A 17,880-nucleotide genomic window follows, 5' to 3' on the forward strand; every position below is an offset into this window, starting at 1 on the left:
GCAAACCTCTCAAAATCCTCATCATCCTTTTTCTTAGATGGTTTAGGAGGAAAAGGCATGGGTTTCTGAACCCATGGTTCTCTTTCCTTACCATGCTTCCTAGCAACAAAGTCTCTCTTATCATAATGTTGATTATTTGATTGTGGGTTATCAAGGTCAATATCAGGTTCAATCTCTACATCATTATCATTGCTAGGTTGAGCATCAACATGAACATCGATATTAGCATTATCACTCGGTTCATGTTCATTAGCAGATTGTGTTTCAGCATTAGAAATAGAAATATCATTGGGATTCTCAGGTGTGTCAACAACAGGTTCACTAGAAGCATGCAAAGTCCTATCATTTTTCTTTTTCTTTCTTTTAGAAGGACTAAGCGCATCAATATTAGTTCTCTAAGAATCTTTCTCAATTCTCTTAGGATGGCCTTCAGGATACAAAGGTTCCTGAGTCATTTTACCAGTTCTACTAGCCACTCTAATAGCAAAATCATTCTTATTATTTAATTCATTGAGCAAATCATTCTTAACTTTAAGTACTTGTTCTACTTGAGTGGTTACCATAGAAGCATGTTTACTAATAAGTTTTAGTTCACCCTTAACATTAGCCATATAATCACTCAAGTGTTATATCATATAAGCATTGCGTTTTAATTCTCTACCAAAATAAGCATTGAAGTTTTCTTGTTTAACCATAAAGTTATCAAACACATCTAAGCATTGGCTAGCAAACTTAGTAGGAGACTCTGGAAGCCCTGAAAACACAACCAGCACAACTATCCAGGTGGTCTCTGGAAGCATCGGTTAGTCCATTATAAAAGATATCAAGTATCTCATTTTTCTTAAGAGGATGATCAGGCAAAGCATTAAGTAACTGGAGAAGCCTCCCCTAAGCTTGTGGGAGACTCTTCTTCAATTTGCACAAAATTATATATTTCCCTTAAAGCAGATGTTTCTTATGAGCGGGGAAATATTTAGCAGAGAAGTAATAAATCATATCCTCGGGACTACGCACACAAGCAGGATCAAGAGAATTAAGCCATATCTTAGTGTCACCCTTTAATGAGAACGGTAATAATTTAAGGATATAAAAGTAGTATGTTCTCTCATCATTAGTGAATAGGGTAGCTATATCATTTAATTTAGTAAGATGTGCCACAACAATTTCATATGCATAGCCATAAAAAGGATCAGATTCAACCAAAGTAATTATCTCAGGGTCGACAGAGAATTCACAATCTTTATCAGTATCAAAGATAGGTGAAGTAGCATAAGCAGGATCATATTTCATTCTAGCATTCAGAATCTTTTGTTTTAGCTTAGCTAATAATTTCTTAAGATCACTCCTATCATTGCAAGTAAGAAAGTCTCTAGCAGTTTCTTCATCCATAACATAGCCCTCAGGCAGAACATGTAAGTCATATCTAAGAGGAGAATCTTCATCATCACTCTCATCAATATTATCAGTTTCAATAAGTTCAGTCTCTCTAGCCCTAGCAAGTTGTTCATCAAGAAATTCACCAAGTGGCAAAGTAGTATCAAGCATATAAGTAGTTTCATCATAAGTATTTGATACGTCTCCAACGTATCTATAATTTTTGATTGCTCCATGCTATATTATCTACTGTTTTAGATATTATTGGGCTTTATTTTCCACTTTTATATTATTTTTGGGACTAACCTATTAACGGGAGGCCCAGCCCAGAAATGTTGTTTTTTGCCTGTTTTAGGGTTTCGAAGAAAAGGAATATCAAACCGAGTCCAAACGGAATGAAACCTTCAAAAACGTACTTCTTTTTCCTATATATATCCACGTACCCCCAAACAATCGGGGACGGAGCCAAAAACCTAATTCCACCGCCGCAACTTTCTGTATCCACGAGATCCCATCTTGGGGCCTGTTGCGGAGCTCTGCCGGAGGAGGCATCGATCACGGAGGGCTTCTACATCATCATCCAAGCCCCTCCGATGAAGTGTGAGTAGTTTACTTCAAACCTACGGGTCCATAGCTAGTAGCTAGATGGCTTCTTCTCTCTTTTTGGATCTCAATACAATGTTCTCCCCCTCTCTCGCGGAGATCTATTCGATGTAATCTTCTTTTTGTGGTGTGTTTGTTGAGACCGACGAATTGTGGGTTTATGATCAAGTCTATCTATGAATAATATTTGAATCTTGTCCGAATTCTTTTATGTATGATTGGTTATCTTTGCAAGTCTCTTTGAATTATCAGTTTGGTTTGGCCTACTAGATTGGTTGTTCTTGTCATGGGAGAAGTGCTTAGCTTTGGGTTCAATATTGCGGTGTCCTTTCCCAGTGACAGAACGGGTAGCAAGGCACGTATTGTATTGTTGCCATCGAGGATAACAAGATGGGATTTTTATCATATTGCATGAAACTATCCCTCTACATCATGTCCTCTTGCTTAAGTCGTTACTCTGTTTTTAACTTAATACTCTAGATGCATGCTGGATAGCGATCGATGAGTGGAGTAATAGTAGTAGATGCAGAATCGTTTCAGTCTACTTGTCTCGGGCGTGATGCCTATATACATGATCATACTTAGATATTCTCATAACTATGCTCAATTCTGTCAATTGCTCAACAGTAATTTGGTCACCCACCGTAGAATACTTATGCTCTTCAGAGAAGCCACTAGTGAAACCTATGGCCCCCAGGTCTCTTTCTCATCATATCAATCTCCATCACTTTACTATTGCTTTGCTTTTACTTTATTTAGTTTGCATCTCTATACCAAAAATACCAAAAAAATATTATTTATCATCTCTATCAGATCTCACTTTCGTAAGTGACCGTGAAGGGATTGACAACCCCTAAGCGCGTTGGTTTCATTGAGCTATTGTTTTTGTGTAGGTACGAGGGACTCGAGCGTAGCCTCCTACTGGATTCATACCTTGGTTCTCAAAAACAGAGTAAAATACTTATGCTACTTTGCTGCATCATCCCTTCCTCTTCGGGGAAATCCAACGCAGTGCTCAAGAGGTAGCAGTATCATGCATAGCAGAAGTGGCATCATCAATAACATGCGCATATCAGAATTAATAGCAGAAGTAGGTTTAGGTGTCGCAAGCTTACTCAAAACAGAAGGTGAATCTAGTGCAGAGCTAGATGGCAGTTCCTTACCTTCCCTCGTAGTTGAGGGATAAATCTTAATTCTTGGATCTTTCAAGTTCTTCATAATGATAAGCAGATATAAATCCCAAGTGACTCAAGGAATAGACTATGCTCCCCGGCAACGGCGCCATAAAATAGTCTTGATAACCCACAAATATAGGGGATCGCAACAGTTTTCGAGGGTAAAGTATTCAACCCAAATTTATTGATTCGACACAAGGGGAGCCAAAGAATATTCTCAAGTATTAGCAGCTGAGTTTTCAATTCAACAACACCTGGAAACTTAATAACTGTAGCAAAGTATTTAGTAGCAAAGTAATATGATAGTAGTGGTAACGGTAGCAAAAGTAATATTTTTGGGTTTTATAGTGATGGTAAAAATAGCAACGAAAAAGTAAATGAGTAGAGAACAATATCTGGAAAGCTCGTAGGCAATGGATCGGTGATAGAGAATTATGTCAGATGCGATCAATCATGTAACAGTCATAACCTAGGGTGACACAGAACTAGCTCGAGTTCATCAATATAATGTAGGCATGTATTCTGAATATAGTCATACGTGCTTATGGAAAAGAACTTGCATGACATTTTTTAATAGAGTACCGTGGCAGCGGGGTCCTAGCGGAAACCAAGGGATATTAAGGCCTCCTTTTAATAGAGTACCCAACCAAAGCATTAACACATAGTCAATACATGAACTTCTCAAACTACGGTCACCACCGTTAAGTATCCCGTTTATTGTCACTTCGGGGTTAACGGATCATACCACTTAATAGGTGACTATAGACTTGCAAGATAGGATCAAGAACTCTCATATATTGATGAAAACATAATAGGTTCAGATCTGAAATCATGGCACTCGGGCCCTAGTGACAAGCATTAAGCATAGCAAAGTCATAGCAACATCAATCTCAGAACATAGTGGATACTAGGGATCAAACCCTAACAAAACTAACTCGATTACATGATAAATCTCATCCAACCCATCACCGTTCAGCAAGCCTACGATGAAATTACTCACGCACGGCGGTGAGCATCATGAAATTGGTGAAGGAGGATGGTTGATGATGACGATGGCGACAGATTCCCCTCTCCGGAGCCCCGAACGGACTTCAGGTCAGCCCTCCCGAGAGAGTTTAGGGCTTGGCGACGGCTCCGTATCGTAAAACGCGATGATTCTTTCTCCCTGGTTTTTTCTCCCCGAAAGTGAATATATGGACTCAGGGTTGAGGTCGGTGGAGCGTCAGGGGGCCTGCGAGGCAGGGGGCGCGCCCAGGGGGTAGGGCGCGTCCCCACCCTCGTGGACAGGTGGAGGCCCCCTGACGTGGATCTTCCTTCCAGTATTTTTTATATATTCCAAAATAATGATTTTCAGGTCATTCCGAGAACTTTTATTTCTGCACAAAAATAACACCATGACAATTCTGCTGAAAACAGCGTCAGTCCGGGTTAGTTCCATTCAAATCATGCGACTTAGAGTCCAAACAAAGGGCAAAAGTGTTTGGAAAAATAGATACAGCGGAGACGTATCAAGCAGCGCCACCGCCTAGCCACCGTGGACAGCAGCGCCACCTGACGGCCACTACCAGCGTGAGAGGCCATCACCCGCCGACGTGATCCATCTCATAGCCGAGAACCCCGCCGGGCGGCCGCCTCCTCTGCGCCACACGCCGGGCCACTGGAGCCAAATCCAGTTGGATCTAGTCACAGACCATCCCGCACTGCACTTCCTCGTGCAACACCACCAGCCCTCCCAGCTTCGCCGCAACCACTCAACACCACGTTGCCGTCGAGCGCCATCGCCGGTAGCAAGCCGCCGCTCTGTCGCGACCCAAATCTGGGGTTGCCCCACGCGCCCTTGGTTGTCCTGCACCACCTGACCACCGATGCGAGAGGGAAGAGGGCCTGCGCCATCGACATCGGCCGCCCTGGCTTAGCCCGGCAGCTTCCTCCCGCGCAAACAAAGGGGGGGGAGGGAGGTACGGCCGGACCTGGTGGCTAGGTTTGGAGCTCCTCCCGTGTCACCCGAGCGGGGACGTCGCGGGGGCTTATTAAAGCTATTTTACAGTTGCACGCTGTGTTACAGTTTGTTGTTGTTGTTGTTGTTGTTGTTGTTGTTGTTGTTGTTGTTGTTGCAACATTAGTAATTACTCCCTTTATAAAGAAATACAAAAGTATTTTGCTCTTATATTTCTGTAGAGAGGGAGTAGTTTCTCCTGCTAGCAGGCAAGCGCAGCAGATGTAGTGTGTGGTTCGCTGCATGTCATGCATGTGGATTTCAAGGATGAAGAGCTACGGATGGAGCACTTGCGCGCAAAGGCTGGCCCAAGCATGGATGCAAATCCAGCCAGCGACTGATGCTCGGATCGGATGGATCGATTATTTACGGCCTCTCACAAGGAAAGGAGACACGCCCATCTGCATGGCTATTCCGCGCGCGCTCGTTCCAACGCCCGATTTCGGACAGCAGTCTAAACAAAGTCAAGTTTCCTTAAACAAATCTGGGTGAGGGTTAATTAAATGACGCAGCGGGCCCCCCACCGGTTGAAATCACGGGGCCAGAGAGATTTATGGTAGGAGACAGTGGGCCCCATCAACTGATTTCACGGAGCCAGACTTTTGACTTGGTTCATCAATCCCACCTGGTGGGTCCTACTTCCTTCGCTGATGTTGCCGTAAGAAAAGATTCGCTCGCTGCAGCGATCGACCGCGAAAGAGTCGTTTCGCTGCACAAGGCCATCGAGACGCATTTCTTTTGCCGTTGTAGCACCTCATAATTCTTCCGGAATCTGCCGATTGGATCCGGATGTGGTGGACTGATTGACCAGCCAAAGTTGGTAATTTAGAGCATGGCTAGCTCTCATCTAAATGAGAAATAACTAAATCTCATCGATCTAACTGTTACCCTGTTGGATTTTGCGCAGACTAATGGGATTTTTTATTTTCATTTTTTGGTTTGATTAATCAAATGGCATAGGAGTTAGATCGGATGAGAGATTCGGGCAGTTTATCATCCCAATGCATGATGCGTATCAACTTGCGAAGAACGTAATGGATATTTATATGAATTTAACTTGATGGAAAAAATACAGGCCCATCGTTTAGCTAGTTATTACACACAGCCTCCTCGCCACAAAGGTAGAAACAAGGGAGACGCAATCAAACACATACTAATTCCACAGTTCATCTCTAGGGCGTCTCCTGCAAGAGTCAGCACAGCGTGAGGTACATATCATGGGTAGAAGCAAGCATTCAAATCCTCGATGTCCGGACTCATAAGGATGATGCGGATCTCTTTTCTGAAGATGAGTCAGTGGCCCGATGCTGATGACGGTTTCTAAAACGTGTGCGTTTTAGATTTTTTGCACCGACTGTTGGTTCCGATACGTTATGTGGATGGATTGACGATGACACCGGTTTTATATATGGGGAGTGAGAGCACTCCATATTATCGAGTTTGTAAGGATGGGTAGTGACTTGGAGTGAATTAATGTATGATCTTTTTAGATCTTTATGAAATATTTAATAATGATGATTGCATGCATCGATTGATGCAGAGTTTAACCTTCTTTTCATTAAAAACAAGAAATCCTGGACATCTTGGGCGCGACGAGAAGCGGGTTCTTGCGCGTGACCTGCTCGCGGCCGGCTGCCATGTAGTCGAAGAAGCAGACGTGTGCGTCGGCATGGCGGTGCGCGCCGCAGCAGGTGGCCGTGGCCCACCACCGGCACACAAATCCCAGCAGGCCCACCTTTTGCTGGCACGCATTGCATCGGTTCTTCGTAGCCCCCGCCGTCTTCTCGGGCGTCTTCTCCTCGCCTCCAGCTTTCGCCAGCTTCAGCGACCTCAGGCCGGACATGACGGCGGCGTCAAAGGCCATGAGGTCCAGCAGCTGCTGCCGTTCCTTGTAGCAGTTGGAGCAGAGATCGTTTGTGGCCGCGCCGTCGCCGAAGAACCCGCAGCCGTTGGCGCACGGGGCCGCGCCGCCGCCGGCATGCTGCCTCGCCTCCATGTTCTTGGTCGTCGGGCGAGGGGCCGATCGATTGATTTACGAGCAGGTCTCGCGCGACGTGTTCTCGCCGAGAAGGTTGGTTGCTCGCGATGGCCTCTCTTGGAGATTTTGTTGCGTAGCGAAAGCCTTTTATATATACTAGCACTAGCGAGCCCATGGACGATGATGCATGTTGGGCAACGGACGGACCTTCTCGCTCTGTACTCGATCGGGCTCGGAATCCGAGCAGTGCAAGGAAGGAAGCTAGACGCCAGCGCGACCCAGGCAATCCGGTGGGCTGAGGGCTGTGTTCTTTTCAAGACTAGAATCCGCTTGACTAACTCGATCGGAAGGAGGTCTCCGTGGCGCGGGCACACTAGGCAGTGGTGCACACGAGCAAAGTGGCAAGGCAGCGGCGGCAAGCAAGCACCATCGAGATGTTCGGTACGGAGGTATAGGAGTGTACTACTCCAGCGACATCCCAGCCTCTAACAAAAAAACCCTGGCCGACCTGCTCTTGTTCAAGTTGAGCTCTGCATCCATCACACTCTCCACTCATCTGGCCATTTGCACCTGTTCCGCCCCATCGATCAATCAGCCTCTTTCAATTCCATCCATGCGGCCGTACGACCAGGGTTTTCTCGAGGGTTTTGCCGGCGGTGTCCTGACCATCCCCGCGCTCCTGCTCACGCGGGGTTGCTCATTCGATCAGATATATGGTAGTAACGGGTCCATCGTCTCTCACACCCACCACCTTCTCACTCTCTCTCTCACACATCCTTCCTCTTTTTTCTTCATGCAGCTAGGTAGCGCAAGTGTTGCTAGAGTGGAAATTAAATCAAGTCACTGCCAAGATAAACAAAATGAAAAAAATCAAATCAGACATGGTGCGACTAGCTGTTCACGATCGTCATAGTGCATGGGGATGCCACTTCATCTAAACCCACATTGTCCAAAACTGATATAATCAAGGGGTGAACTCAGGAGGAAACCATAAGGTTCAAATAAATAAGTGGAAATCACAAGTCGGAAGGGGATGGTAAGTGAGAGTCTCATAGACTCATATTATTATTTGCAGGGTTCATTTGAGCGCTTTGAGCCCTCGCTCCCTTTTTATCAGTAGTATTGCAGAATTTAGCATCGTACAGCCACACATCATGTCATAATTTTAGTACTTTGCATATAACTAAAGACCAGTACCTTGGGAAGCACCTTGCCGGAATATCCATTCAACATACTCCAAACTTTTTCTACACGAACTAAAACACATTTTTTGAACCGGGCATTACCCTTTTCCATTGCAAACAACAGAAATACAACCAATTCCGAATACAGAGTCAGGAGGAGGGAAAGAGGTAAGGCGAGTTCAAGCTACCAGGAAACCCACTGCCATTCGGTCGCCGTCGACCCAAACGCTGTGGGGCGAAAACCTGATAACACCTACAGTTCAAGAGTACCAAGCTCCAACAAACCCAAAGAGAGATACATGCCAACACACCAAAAGATCATAAACGTAAAGGAAAAGCTACTATGAAGATGATGGCCCTCCTAGCAGCACGCCCACTTCATCCGCTTCAAAGCAGCATGGGACCACAACGTTCTTCAAGCTCCTCCAATCGGCTGGGCGGCAGTCGCGCAAAGCCTCGTCAGCTGCATCGTGCTGGTCCTGATCATCTCGGCACCTGAGCGTAGCTTGTCAGTATCATCACCTTTCTGCAGCCCTGTCCAATATAAAAGAAAAGAGCACATAGGGAGCACGAATTCAAAAGAAGACTTAATTTGCTTTTTCTCAAAAGTAGCCTTATTGCGAACGAGCCAGATCGTATAGAATTTATCCCCTCCTGGAAGGAAGGAATAGCACCAAGCAAAGAATTGCCAGTAGTTATCAGGACACTTATCGGTGCCAATAGCCACCCCCAATAGATCGCCACACCACCCTAGCGACCGAACATGTAAAGAACAGGTGCTGAGAAGTCTATTTCGTTATAAAATGAACATACAGGGTTCCTAGGCCATTTCCTATGGCGCATCACCTGTCTAGTCAGCACCGCGTCTTGCAAGAGTTGCCACATAAAAATTTTGATCTTGAGTGGAATTTTAGCCTTCCAGATCCATTTATAATGACACCCATTGAGAGGTTTTTCAAGCCACTTATAAACAGATTTGGTGCTAAATTTACCATTCTGGTTCAGGTTCCAAACCACTCAATCCTCTTTGTCAGTAAGAGGAAGTTTGTTAACTGTATCTAAAATGACCCCCCATTGTTCAAATAGAACAGGAGTGAGCCTTCGTCTGAAAATGGAATCCGCTTCCACATTAAACACTTGTTTGATAGTACATTCAGGGGTATTGCAAATATCAAAAAGTTGAGGGTATTGATCCTTGAACGGAAGCAGTCCGTTAGTAGGATCACTCCACACCCTAGCAATGTTTCCAGATTCGATATCAATTTTTCTACTAGCCATATAAATTTCCTTGACTTTTAGCAGGGCTTTCCAACAAGGAGAGTCAGAAAATCTTGGGCCAACATTAGCTACTGTCCTATTCCGCAAGTAACGAGCACGAACAATGTTTTTCCACACCCCATTTTGTGTTTCAAGCTTCCACCACCGTTTTACCATCAGACTAATGTTCTGTTTGCGCACGTCCTTAATCCCCAGACCACCCTTCTCTTTGGATCTGCAGATTCTGCTCCATTTCACAAGATAATATATTTTTTTCTTGTTACACCCTTGTCAGAAGAATCTTCTTCTATGCTTATCCAATCTTTCAATGAACGTTTTGTTCATCAGCCACATAGATATATGGTACAGTGATATCTGGGTGACAACAGAGTCTAATAAAGTGTGTCTCCCTCCCATGAAGGCAACATTACCCACCCAAGCTTCAAATCTTTTTAGATATTTGCAGACAATGAACTCCCAATCAGAGTTTCTGAGGGTGGTATAACTAACAGGCATGCCCAGATATCTTAGAGTAAATCCGAGGCATACCGTCGATCATCCGAGGATCAAGCAATCACACGAGCACAACACCGAGATTTGTTAACGAGATTCACCGATATGGCTACATCCCCAGGGCCTGCCTACGGGCGCTTCTCCCCATGACACCGCTACAATACCGCACTCGGTCGCCCTGGACACCGGCACATGACGCCGGCTTCCCCTGCATTCCGGTGCTATTATGTTGGCATAGGTTACATCGTGTGTCTACCCCCGCTATATATGAGAGGCCTAGAATACAAGTGTCCTACTAGGACACAACTTCATATCCTATCTAAACACAATACTACTCAGAGTTCAACTGTAACCTAACTCGTACACTATATTCGACACAACTCTAACAAACTTCACCTTGACGAATATTCTCCACCACCTTGAATTCGTCAATGCATCAAACTTCCATGTACATTGGATTTGAGTTTATCCCATGAGTACCGCTGCTACTCCAAAGACTCCATATGTCTCCACCTGCAACTTGTAGTCCCTTCTTTTCTTGACCACGGTCAACACTCGAGCAAAATTAAGTTCCTCTTTACTCTAGTCTATACTCCCAACTTCCAGAGTATCCGTCCAACTTCATCACACACCGATCACTGACCTGCGTGAAAGTGAACAACTCACATATTGGGTGTCACACATAAGAGTTACCTGAACTGAACACCATTGCTCCTTTCTTGACTTCCTGTTTGAAACTTCAAGGAATTTCACTATTGCTGTAGTCATCCCGAGTCAAATTCGCAGTTGCCTCACCACATGTATGACCACCAGAGCCCTGACCCGTCTCCATGCCTCGTGCGTACCGCACGCCTCGCCGCTATAACCGCGTCGAGCCTCCGCTGTCCCGGTCGAGTCTCAAGGGTCGCGAAACCACACCACTCAACCCCCACTGCAGAGTACCACCGATCATCACCAACCGATGACGAGTTTCACGCTTCCATCAGACCACTGGGCTCCAGTCCGAATTACGTATCCCTTGCTTTTTCCCGCCTGCTGAATAGGCTTCGATTCTCTAGATCCTTACACCGTGCCTCTCAATCCAGCTCCACCTTCAACATGACTCCATGGTAGATGATTTATCCACCCTCACGCCTCGTTGATTTCAAGCTCCGTGTGTACATCACCTTGAATCAACCACGCGCCATAGTCTTGTCGAAGCCGCACAAGCCTCGGGCATGTGCACCACGTGTTTCCACGCCCAAAAGTCGGTCACCATCAGCATCACGCTTCTATGTCGTCGTCGCCGATCCCACCACCGTCTTCTGTACCAACCGATTTGCGTCGATCCGTCAGACTGATTAGTCCGACCAAGCCGAACTTGTTCGACTGCGTGACACACTCGAGGCCCCCAAACTGTCTTCCGCAAATTTCTATCCATCACATGATATTTCATCTTAGCTGACATGACTTCCTGCAACGCCTTCAAGCATCCTTGTCGCGCCAATAATTTTTCACCCGTGTCTGCCATAACCCAAGGTTTTCAATTCCGTAGAACCTCTCCACCTCAAACCAGGTAACCGTTGACGCAATGGATCTTCGTACGGTTGACCCTGTAAAAAATACATGAGCAATCTCCCTTCATGTGATAGCTCCGCTTGTAACACCCGACGCTAGCTTTGCTTTGTCCTGCCTCTTTCGGATGGATGCACATAGACGATGGATATTTCCTCCGACTCAATCTGCTACTGCCTTTCTGTGTCACATGAGGACTCGATCCTCTTCTTTTTTTTGTCTCAGCCAAATCTCGTACCCAGTACGCAATACACAGCTTGTACGCCTCCTGCCTTCCACCGCCGGTCGCCGGACTCCGCGTCCGCGTACACGCGTATACCCGAGCAGCCCAATGCTACACGGCTGCACGCGCCTCCGGTCTGATCCGATCCTGCTCCAACGCCTCACGCGGCCAGCCTGCCACGGTTGTACGCTCGCCCGTCGAAACGTTGAGCGATCGCCGCACGTCCTGCCTGCCGCTTGCACGTGTCTGACAGCCGAACGCTCGCCCGATCAATCCCCGGGATCCATTGCCGCACGTCAAGCCTTGTGTGCGCACGAGCCGCTGATTTGCTTTTTTCTAATCTCGCCCAAAACCACGCCACAGTGGCTGCATCTCAAACTCGATATTTTCTTTAGATCAATGAATCCGCAGCCTTCTCGTAACCTAGCTATGATAACACTTGTTAGAATAAATCCGAGGCATACCATCGATTATCTGAGGATCAAGCAATCACACGAGTACAACATCGAGATTTGTTAACGAGGTTCACCGATATGGCTACATCTTCGGGGCCTGACTACGGACGCTCCTCCCCATGACACTACTACAATACCGCACCCGGTCGCCCTGGACACCGGTACATGCCGCCGGCTTCCCCTGCGTTCCGGTGCTATTATGTTGGCATAGGTTACATCATGTGTCTACCCCCGTTATACATGAGAGGCCTAGAATACACATGTCCTACTAGGACACAACTCCATATCCTATGTAAACACAATACTACTCAGAGTCCAACTGTAACCTAACTCGTACACTATATTCGACATAACTCTAAAAAAGCTGCCTATATCACAATTGAAGAGGTCGGCATATTGCTTAATCACAGCATCATCTCCCCCCACAGTTAAAATCTCATTTTTTTCTTTGAAAATTGACTTCTAACCCAGACATCATTTCAAACATGTACAGCAACAACTTCAGGTTGACTGCTTTGTCGATGTCATGTTCAAGACAGATAATTGTGTCATTTGCATATTGAAGAACCGCAACTCCATCAGGGATCAGATCCGCAGCTAAGCCAACCAGCACATTATTACGCTGGGCATTCTTCATCATTTTCCTGAGGCATTCAGCAGCTAAATTAAACAGGAATGGGGAGTGAGGGTCGCCTTGCCGTACCCCTTTTGCACTATGGAAGTACGGCCCCACACTATTACTCAATTTACCGTGCCATTCCAAAGAATCTGGCTAATCCACCCACACTAGGTTTCATTAAATCCCCGCAGCTTATGGCATTCTAATAAGAAATCCTAGTTAACCTTATCATATGCTTTCTCAAAGTCCAGTTTCAACACCACACCAACCCACTTTTTCACATATGTGTAATTAAGGATTTCATGAAGCGAGAGCACACCATCCATAATGTTCCTCCCTTTGACAAAGGCATTTTGGACTGGACTAATTAGCTTGTCAGCATAAACCGAGACTCGGCGATCTAGGACTTTTGTGATAAGCTTATAGGGGCATCTAAGTAAGCAAATGGGTCTGAACTGTTGGATTTTGTTAGCCCCGGAGAGCTTCGGAAGCAGCGTGATGATCCCGTAGTTCAACCGCTGAACATCCAACGTCCCTTGGTGAAAGTGTCTAAACAAGGCCATGATATCATCTTTGACTATATCCCAGCACATTTGGTAGAATTCTACCGGGATATTATCAGGTCCTGGGGCCCTATTGGGGGCCATGTCAAAAAGGGCCTCTTTGAGAACTCTCTGCACAGGTCGGTGTTATCCTTCTCACTAAGCTTTTCCTCCGATGCCTATGTGTCACTAGTAGAAAAAGGGCCTTTAGTAACACTAATATTTCTTGAATAATTAGTTTGACCATTGTTTGACCATAGTTTGACCACAGTTTGACCACAGTTTGACCAGATTTGACCAAAATTGAAATAACTGAAATAATTATTTAGTAACACTAATATTCTAGAATAATTAGTTTGACCATTGTTTGACCACAGTTTGCCCACTGTTTGAATTTTTTTCGATTTTTTTCACTCTAGATCTTAAAGCCCCGTAACTTTTTTTCTATTAGGTTTTTGAGGATTTTGAAAATGTTTAACGGGGTTCCCCGGCCTGAACCGGGACTAATGGGGTTACCTGGCCTGGACCAAAGCCCCTTTTTCTACTAGTGTGTCAGGATCCAGGTGAAACTAGTTTCCAGGCGCTGGGCCGAACAGTTCTTTATAGAACTCAGTGGCGTGTGCAATCAACTTATCGGTGCCGTCTATCTCCATGTCACCAACCTTAAGGGAGTGTATCGTGTTTTTCCATTCACGCCCATTAACTATATGATGGAAGTAATCAGTATTCAAATCCCCTTTGAGCAACCATCACTCGTGTGATTGTTGTAACCAAAAAATTTCCTCACTCACAAGCAGCTCATGAAGTTCAAAACAGACATCGATCTTTCTACTGTATAGCTCAGGGGAAAGAGGGGCTTCTTCTTCTAATTCTTCCAACCTTTCCAGCTCCATCCGAAGATCTTCCTTCCTTTTCTTATCATGGCCAAATCTATCCGAGCCCCACCCTTTAAAATACGACTTAAACCTCTTGAGCTTGATGTTTAAAACATCGATGGGATTGGAAGAAAAAACCTTGTGTGACCAAATTTTCTAGACCAACGGCAGGAATGTATCATCTTTCACCCAAGCTAGGTCGAACCGAAACTCTCTTGGTTTTGGAGCCTCACGCCCCTCCTCACCCATGGACAGCAACAGGGGGTTGTGATCTGAGATTTCCTGAACCAGCTTCCTCACAGAAACCAAAGGAAACAAATCCTCCCAGGATTCAGACATCAGGATGCGATCAAGTTTCTCCAAAGTGGGATGAGTTTGATTATTAGTCCAGGTGTACTTGCCCGCTAATATGAATTTCTCTAAGCGCCAGGGTATTTATATTGGAGTTGAAAATATTAGATGATTTGTGACTAGACATCTTTTTGTTTTTCTCCCCAGAGTGTCTAAGAATATTAAAGTCCCCACCCACAATATACGGGACTTGCATACAGCCACACATTGTAGCAAGCTCACTAACGAATTCTTCCTTAAATTCCTCATGAGCAGACCCATAGACTATTAACAAACCCCAATTGATTTTCTTTTTCTTATCATACAGCACTAGCTGTAAGATATATTTGCCCTTATCACAGGAGACAATATCCAGGTTATCATTTCTAATACCACATAAGATACCCCGGCCTTCCCAACAGAGGGAATCCAGTTCCAACTAAAGATATTAAAGGGATCAATTTTCCTCAAACATCCAGGAGTGAAGTTTCTTTTCATGGTCTCTTGCAGACCCAGAAAATCCACATAATGGTCAATGATCATATCAGAGAGGCAAGTGGCCATTCCCTTCTTGCCTACCCCCCTGGAATTCCATATGACACCTTTCATTTAGAACGTTTTTTATGATGCTGAGCCCTAGTAACCCTACCAGGAGGCAATGTAGGGTTACAGAATTCATCCCCTATGGAGTTCTTCTTCTTTTGGCTACTAGTCACAGGCCTAGAGAGCTTAACCGCAGATCTGCGTTGCTTTTTCTTATTGGATCTACCAGCAGAGCATTGTTCATTTATAGTTTCATCTTGTTCTAACCATTCAAGGTTGACAAGAGCTTTCTTCCTCAGCCCATTAGTGACAATAATGTCATCATCATCGCCCTGCCTATTGTCCTCTATACTATTCTTTTCTTCTAGGTTCCCTCTGACTTTTTCCAACTCACGAAGCACATCAATGTAAGTAAAGTCATTGTCCGGGATACAGACCCCCAGTTTAAAAGCCCTTATCATTAAATCATTATCAGAAAGAAATGCGAAAGAATTTTTGTTCAGGTTTGGTTTGTTACCTGCCACATATTTCTCATTGGACATCCTCACAGCTCTAGCTTCCACATTTTCCTACATGCCTCGAGCGTTACGCTTGCTGAATCTGTGTACGCCTTCTGGGGCAGGTGGTGGAGTGAGTATGATCTCCTCATTACGGTCAGGTGAAGGGAGTTGAACCACATAATCAGTAGATATCTTCATCTTCGGGTCCACCTCACCATCAACCTCCACAACCTGAGTAATATTAGTAACAGCCGCAACATATGATAGACTGCGATTAACCACAGAATTGTTTTTTGCCTGCACTTTGTGAGAATCAGACCCAGGTATCACATTTTCCGGGATCACAGTTGGGCCGACTGTCGCCAGCCAGCTCGAGGCACCATGTGCATCCTCCAGATCATACACACCCTTCTCTCTAGCCAAAGTTTCGATGAGCAGAGATCCGTCCACCTCACATTCAGAGGAGGCAGATATCTCATTCTCAACTGGCAGCGAACGACAGGTTTTGCCACCACGAGAAGTACCACTTTTGCCATGATCAGGGGAATCAGAACGACTATCACCGTCTTTTGGATCATCTCGTTTTCTCTTGGAGTTGGGTCATGTTTAGCAGGTTCATTATTGGAGATATGAGCATTAACATCCTCCACAACAGGGTTTTGACCAAAATCTCCTCAACCTCATAAGTAAATCTGTAAAAACAACCCCCCAGCACCCCCTCAGCTGAGCTGGGGAGTTTATCCACCAGCCTATAGCCAATCTTGGCTCTGACTGAAGAGGGACGATTTATGGTAGACATATCCACCTCCAAAGTGATCCCCACCAGGCCCCCAACATATGGAACAGTCTTATCACATCTTTTGTTAATTAGAAGGGATTATCCCAATCCTAACCCATGCGACCTCCAATAATCCATTAGAATTAATGTCTTCAGACAAGGGGGAAAACCTAACACTGAAATTGCATTGTTTCAGCCTCACATTTTCCACAAACAGAGCCCGATCTACTTCCCTAGGATTAGGCATCCTCATCACAAATTTTTGAGGAGCAAAAAACCTAGCAGAACAATGCCACCCTTGCCCCACATAAACACTAAGCTCATGCTCATATCCTTAGTAGGAGCAGAGCCCTCTACAATAGTGACAACAATGTTGAAAATATTCTCTCTATCCTGTCTATCTACACTGAAATCAGGGATGTAATGAAATCCTTGCCCCTTGGCTTGAAAATCACACATCGCGGGCACATATTCCCGAGGAAGAAATTCAAAGCAAACAATGGCAAGATGCCCCTTCTTCTTACATCTAACGCGGATAGCTTGAGGACATCTAGCAGTAACATGACCCAACAAGTTGCAAATCTGACAAGGCTCACGAGAAGGATTGATATTACTAGTTTCCGCAGCAGGATCACGGGCACGCGGTGGCGTAGGGTTCCTCCCAGGAGCACGTTGAACGCGATCCCCTCCCCCACGACGCTCTTGCCGAGCAGGAGCAGCATGCTTCCCGCTCGCATCGGCAGCGCCAAGCGATGATCCCAGATCCGCATCGCCCCCATGAAGGAAATATGCCCTAGAGGCAATAATAAAGTTATTATTTATTTCCTTATATCATGATAAATGTTTATTATTCATGCTAGAATTGTATTAACCGGAAACATAATATATGTGTGAATACATAGACAAACAGAGTGTCACTAGTATGCCTCTACTTGACTAGCTCGTTGATCAAAGATGGTTATGTTTCCTAACGATAGACATGAGTTGTCATTTGATTAACGGGATCACATCATTAGGAGAATGATGTGATTGACTTGACCCATTCCGTTAGCTTAGCACTTGATCGTTTAGTTTGTTGCTATTGCTTTCTTCATCACTTATACATGTTCCTATGACTATGAGATTATGCAACTCCCGTTTACCGGAGGAACACTTTGTGTGCCACCAAACGTCACAACGTAACTGGGTGATTTTAAATGTGCTCTACAGGTGTCTCCGAAGGTACTTGTTGGGTTGGCGTATTTCGAGATTAGGATTTGTCACTCCAATTGTCGGAGAGGTATCTCTGGGCCCACTCAGTAATGCACATCACTATAAGCCTTGCAAGCATTGCAACTAATGAGTTAGTTGCGGGATGATGTATTACGGAACGAGTAAAGAG

General features: G+C 45.1%; 1 protein-coding gene across 1 annotated transcript; it reads right to left on the reverse strand.

The window, feature by feature from the left end:
- Window positions 1-6,706: 6,706 nt before the first annotated feature.
- Window positions 6,707-7,301, reverse strand: LOC147963883 (zinc finger A20 and AN1 domain-containing stress-associated protein 10-like). Its single transcript, XM_087528954.1, has one exon. It carries the CDS (start codon window positions 7,142-7,144, stop codon window positions 6,707-6,709), a length of 438 nt encoding a protein of 145 aa, XP_087385080.1. The 5' UTR covers window positions 7,145-7,301.
- Between the last annotated feature and the right edge of the window lie 10,579 nt (window positions 7,302-17,880).

Source organism: Triticum urartu, chromosome 6A (genome assembly GCF_056163025.1).
Source record: "Triticum urartu cultivar PI428250 chromosome 6A, HENAU_Tu73, whole genome shotgun sequence".
Taxonomy (NCBI): domain Eukaryota; kingdom Viridiplantae; phylum Streptophyta; class Magnoliopsida; order Poales; family Poaceae; genus Triticum; species Triticum urartu.